The sequence below is a fragment of the Odocoileus virginianus genome, chromosome 28 (assembly GCF_023699985.2).
Source record: "Odocoileus virginianus isolate 20LAN1187 ecotype Illinois chromosome 28, Ovbor_1.2, whole genome shotgun sequence".
Taxonomy (NCBI): domain Eukaryota; kingdom Metazoa; phylum Chordata; class Mammalia; order Artiodactyla; family Cervidae; genus Odocoileus; species Odocoileus virginianus.
In genome coordinates this window covers 33,887,626-33,893,490 of record NC_069701.1, presented here as the reverse complement: position 1 = coordinate 33,893,490, position 5,865 = coordinate 33,887,626, and the positions used below count along the sequence as shown (strand labels likewise).

General features: G+C 59.4%; 1 protein-coding gene across 6 annotated transcripts in view; it reads left to right on the top strand.

The window, feature by feature from the left end:
* The first annotated feature begins 393 nt into the window (after positions 1-393).
* VWCE (von Willebrand factor C and EGF domains) overlaps positions 394-5,865 on the top strand; it is a 30,606-nt gene continuing 25,134 nt past the window's right edge. For 4 of the 6 annotated variants that reach the window (XM_070457440.1, XM_070457436.1, XM_070457437.1 and 1 more), the window contains exons 1-4: positions 394-518; positions 3,254-3,348; positions 3,471-3,560; positions 3,900-4,028. In XM_070457440.1, the coding sequence (XP_070313541.1) occupies positions 409-518; positions 3,254-3,348; positions 3,471-3,560; positions 3,900-4,028 (424 nt within the window). In that variant the 5' untranslated portion in view covers positions 394-408. The other 2 variants (XM_070457438.1, XM_070457439.1) reach the window with 2 other exon arrangements.

The window sequence follows — 5,865 nt, the reverse complement described above, 5'->3', positions numbered from 1 at the left end:
CTCCCCCGGCCTCCGTCTGACGCCCACAGCCCTTCGCAGGAAGCCGACTCCCAAACCCGGGCAGGGGGTGTGGGCCGAGGACGAAACCCCGCCCCCAGGGGTCCCTGATCTTTGCCCCCGCCCCGGGCTCCACGCCTCCCCAGGAGGCCACCGGCGGGCCGGCGGGTGCCGCTGCCTTTTGTGTGTTTCGAGGTGCAAGAGTACCCCCCAGCCGTCCGCCGGGTCCCCTCGCGGGCCCCGGCGCCTCCTCTCGGCGTCCCCAGCCCCCCTGCTCGGCTCCGCGTGCCAGCTCGGGGCTCGCTGGTTCGCTCCCCGCGGCGCCAGGAGGAGGGGCGAGGGCCCGCAGCCCCCTCCCCCGCGCGCGGCGCCGGAGCCCAGCCGAGCCGGGGGGACCCGCCGCCGCCGGTCATGTGGGCCGGACTGCTCCTCCGGGCCGCCTGCGTCGCGCTCCTGCTGCCGGGCATCCCGGCCCGCGGCTATACCGGGAGGAAGACGCTGGGGCACTTCGGGGCCGAGAGGTAAGCGCCCCGCACCCCTCCCCTGCGCCTCCGCCGGAGCGCTACCGGCGCGGAGCCGGGAGGCACGGAGGGGCGTCCCGGAGCCGCGGGTCCGGGCACCCCCCCACCCCCGCCCCGTCCCCTCCCCGTGGCACTGTCGGCGCGGGCGAGCCCGGGAGGTCGGGACAAAGGGACAACAGCTTGTGGTCCGGGCGGGTGGCCGTCCTGCGCCCCTGGCCGGGGCTGTCCTGACTGGGATCTGGCGGGGGAACCGGAGATCCCGACGCTAGGTGAGCACCTCTGAGTACCGTGAAGCGCGGGTCCCCGGCCAGGGGCCCGGGGACATGCCAGCTGGTCTTCGGACTGGCGGGCTTTTCGCTCCCAAACGTGCCCGTGGCTCTGCCTAGGCAGTGCCTGGCCTGCCCCGCGCGGGCTGGCTGCTCCGCGGCTGGGGGCTTTGCCTCTGTCCAGGCTCTGTGCCCGCCGTGGACCTTGGAACCGCCGGGGTCTCTCTAGGTTATGTTTCGGTTTCTGCCAGTGTGTGCACGCGGGCGGGCGGGGGTGGGGTGTTTGTCCCTTTGCTCTTTCCCGATTGATGTCTCCCTCCCCTCGTGTCTCCTCCTGGGAGGGCCGGGTCGCCGCGGGCGGAGCGCGTGTGTGCGTGATGCTCAAAGCGAGGGAACACGGTGTCAGCGGGCGGCCTGGCCCGCGGCCACGGCCTCGGGGGCGGGGGGCGCGCAGGGGGGGCGGCCCCGCCAGGCTCGCAACTCGCACGTGTGCTCGGCAGCCTCCGCCAGTTCCTGCTCAGATCCGCCCGCTCCGCTGGCGTGTCAGAGCCGTGCTGCCTGCCACCTGTCTCCCCGTCACCGCCCGCCCTCGGCCCCTTGGGGCGCTCGGCCCCTGCCCACCTGAGGATGAGGCTCCAGTGGCCTCCCGGGCATCCTTCCCTCTGCCGCTTTGGTGCACCCCTGTCCCTTTGAGAGCCCCATCTGAAGAGCCTCCTTCTCAGGCTGCTGCCATAATCGCTCCCGCGAGGGCAGCGGGTGAGACATCCCTGCCGCACCCCCCTACCCCCTTCCAGGGCCCCTTCTTGTGCGATGACTTCAGAGAGGGAAAAAGCTTTTGGAGGCTCCAGGGACAGTTTTCTGCAGACGTTTCTGTTTCGCCCTGTGCCCTGAGTTTCCCTTTCCAGAATACTTGTCACTTTTGACACAGATTATTCTCCAGAAGAGCAGACTGACTCTGTCTTTCCATCCATGTCCCCCGTGCCTGCTGCACATCGTGGATGCTCTGTAGACTGCCTATTGCTGTTGTTTAGTCCCTAAGGCGTGTCCAACTCTTTGGGGTCCCAAAGGCCCCAGAGGAACCCTCCAGGCTCCTCTGTCCATGGGATTTTCCAGGCAAGAATACTGGAGTGGGGTGCCATGTCCTTCTCCAGGGCATCTTCCTGACCCAGGGATCGAGCCCACGTCTCCTGCACTGGCAGGCGGATTCTTTACCCTCAAGCCACCAGGAAAGCCCAGAGACTGCCTGACTGGCAGGATATTCCCACCAGTCTGCAGTCTTGGGTAGAACACTGTTGGGGGAGAATTCTTGTCCCTATTCTGTTGGACTAGGATTCCTAGTTCAAACTATGCTGGACTTCACCATCCTCTGCCCAGCCCAGAACCAGTTCTTGTCATCCTCTCTGACCCCTTCCAGGCCCGTGCACATGCCGCTCCTGCCTGGAACATTCCTCCACTCTCACCGGCTGCCCCCATTCTCTCTCCAGCCTCAAGGGAGGAAACCACTCCTGTGCTCCCTCCCCAGCCTGTAACATTGTGGCACTTGTTGTTACTCACGGTTCCTTGTCTGCCCCTTGAAGGTAGAGGAAATGGCTTGTTCATGGCTGGACTGCCTCGCCTCACCCAGCCTTGGGTACTGGGTCCCCCTTCACTCCCTTGGGCAGCTCACCAGCACCCTCTCCCTCTTCCCAGAGATGTCACCTGGGGACTGACATTTCACCATCTCCCCACTCTTCTGTTGTTATCCCTTCTCAGCGTTGCCCTCAACTGCCATTGATTAAGCACCTACTATGTGCCAGATGCTGCCCTTGGTGCGGAGTTGAGCAAAAAGATGAAGCCCCTGTCCTCAGGGTATGGTAGGGGAGCCAGGGAATGAGTACGTCAACAAACTAGTGAGTATTGGGTTGGCAAAAAAGTTTAAGATGTTATGGAAAAACCAGAACAAACTTTTAGTCCAACCCAATAATTCAATGTCCCAGGAAGTGTTATGAAGCAGAATAAAGTGAGGTAAGGTTGCACAAGTAGGGCCTCTCTGAGAAGGTGACTTGAGCAGAGAGACCTTTTACAGGAAAGGGGGTGCTGTGTGTGTGTTTGGGGGAGAACTTTCCTGATGGGGGAAACTGCAAGTGCAAAGGCCCTGAGGCAGCCGTTCCTGGGGTTCTTCATCCATTGCAGTCTTCCCTTCTCAGCTCTGAGGGCCCTCCTTGCTCATTGTCTATGTGACAGGCATCTACAGGTAGCTAGTGTCTGTTCTCTTACAACTTTGTCTTTGTCCTGCCTCCAGGAGGGACTGACCATCAGGTCATTTTTCTTTGGAAACATCTCATTGTCCGTTGCGGGTGGAGGTGGGGGTTTCCAGAAGTGTTGGTTGACTGACTTACTGACTGGCTGGGAGGCTTTCAGGGCCCAGGAGATGAATCCTCCCCCGACCCTCAGGACATAACTCGGAAGGTACTCTCTCCTCTCTTGCAGACGCCGGCTGGGCCCCCACGTCTGCCTCTCGGGGTTCGGGAGTGGCTGCTGCCCTGGCTGGGCGCCCTCCATGGGCAGTGGGCACTGCACCCTTCGTAAGTGACTGTCCGTGTGCCCCAAATATCCTCCTCAGCAGGGTGCGTGTTCCCTGGGCTGGCCTGAGGGGCAGACTGGGGGGCTCCAGCCCCGACTCCCTCACCTGTGTTTCTCCTCTCAGCCCTCTGCTCCTTTGGCTGTGGGAGTGGCATCTGCATCGCTCCCAATGTCTGCTCCTGCCAGGACGGAGAGCAAGGGCCCACCTGCCCAGGTAACTGGGGGCGCGGGCCCTGGCTGATGGGAAGAGCTCTGTTTACACTGAGACTGTGCCAGGCCCTGGGCAGTCGCGCCCTAGCGCATCATTTTCAAACAGCCCTATGAGGTAGGCATTCTCATTCCCATTTTATAGATGAGAAAACCGAGGCGCAGAAGCTAGTGGCTCGCCCTGGGTTACGTGGCCAGTAAGTGGCAGAGCTGCATTTAAACTCAGTCCTGTTTGCCTCCAGGGCCCCCTTCCCCACAGAATTTAGGAGGAGCCGGGGGGGCAGCGGGGAGGGGGTGGCTGGGACTGCTGCGTGGCGCATGCTCACAGGTGCGGTGATTGTTTCAGAAGCCCACGGAGCCTGTGGGGAATACGGCTGTGACCTCACCTGTAACCACGGTGGCTGTCAGGAGGTGGCCCGAGTGTGCCCCGTGGGCTTCTCCATGACCGAGACAGCGGTCGGCATCAGGTGTACCGGTGAGAGGCCTGAGAGCAGCAGGGAGGGCAGGCGGGAAGGGGGTCTCCTCCCCGGCCTCCGAGGCCAGTCTCCCAGGATATGCTGGAGTGAAGCCGAGCTCGGGGCGGCTCTGAAGTCTGCAAGTGGGCAGGTGGGCAGGTGAACACAAGGAATCTGCCCCTTTGGCTATTCCACAAATACCTATTGAACACATCCTACGGACCAGGAACTGACCTGGGATTGGGGTTATGCGGGCCGTCTCTGCTCGTATGTTGCTTCAGGATATGGTGCAGGGAGATGAGGAAGGACAGTGACAGTCCCACCTAATGGGACCATCATCGGAGGAGTGCACAGTGCCAGGGCCCACAGGGGCACAGGGAACTGGGTCCAGCCTTTTGCTGGACCGCAAAAGGCTCCATCGAGAATGTGACATTTGAACGATGAGGCAAGGGAAACTCAATAGTTATTTTGTAAAAGTATTATTTGTTCCTGATTTTAAAAATTTCCTACAGGCCAAGTCTGTTACCTTCCCCATAGATGCTACTGTGACCAGCTTCTTACTTGTCTTTCCAGAGAGCTTGAAAGCCATCCCCGCCCCCCACCCTTGTGCCTTTTTAACATTTTGTGAAAATAAACATTTCTTCCCCTGAATATAAAAATAAAAAATAACTTACTTTGGAACATTTGGAAAGTAAAAGAAGAGTAGAAAGGTGAAAATAAACATGTCCCAGAAGTTCCTACCCAGAGATATTTGTTACTAAAATGAAGTTATTTTTTTTCCCTGCCCTTGTTCCCTTGGTCTGTATGTGTATTTGTATGTGTATTTGTGAGTGTGTGTGTGTGGGACTGTATGTCAGGCATGCCTCTCTGTCTGTTTTAGAAAATTGGGATCATACCTTATCTATCACTTTTGTTCGTTGTTTTTTAACTTTGTGCTGTGAGCAGGAAATATTAGTAGACCTTACAACATCACTTTTAATGGCTGCAGATGTGGCTACTGTAATCTAAGTACCTACTTCTGTGCTATCCATCCTTAGCTTGTCTGCAATGTTTGGCTGCTATGAATAATGCTGCAGTAAAGTGGCTTCCAGTCGGCCTTTCTGATTATTTCCAGAAGGAAGACTATTGATTGAGTCAAAGGTCCCATGAAGGAGTTTTTGTGCTTGCTCCTCCCCCACCCCCTTCTCGGCCTTTTTCAGAAGGTTGAAGTACTTTCCAGACACATTTCTCCTTGCAGAGGCAAACTGGACTAAGGAAAAGCCAGAGACCAATGTCAAAGCAAGTGCAGGGCAGGGGAGTCACAGGGGTGGGATAGGGTGAGTCAGGGTGGATGTCTTAGAAGAAGTGGGCATCGTCCCAAAGGTGCCCGCTGTGGAAAGAGCAAGGAAGGAGGATGGGGGACGCCAGCAGGCATGGGGGCCAGGGGTGGAAGGGAGGCTCAGGTGGGCAGAGTAGACTGGAGTGGGAGGAGCTGACCTCCTAGGTCCTCATGGTTCTGAGATAGGAAGGGATGCTTTGAAGCATGGGGTGGGGCTTCTGTCTCGCAGCACCCTCCCCTACCCCCCAGGCTTGAACCTCTCTAAAGCACTACTGGCCCCCCGGAGAGAAGCCTGGCGGGCTCCTTTGTGCCCCACAGCTGAGCCTTAGCCCACCACCTCTCCAACCCCACCTCCCACCAGACTGACCCCCCACTCCTCCACTGTGTCCCCTGTTCTTCCTGGAAGCTCCACTAGACAGCCCCCTCCTGGCTGCCCCCTGGTCCTCTCAGCCCATGTCTCCTCCATCACACACCTGCCGTGGGGGGCGGTCCCTGCTGGGGCACATGCAAGACCCTGCCCCACACTGGCCTCTCGTGGA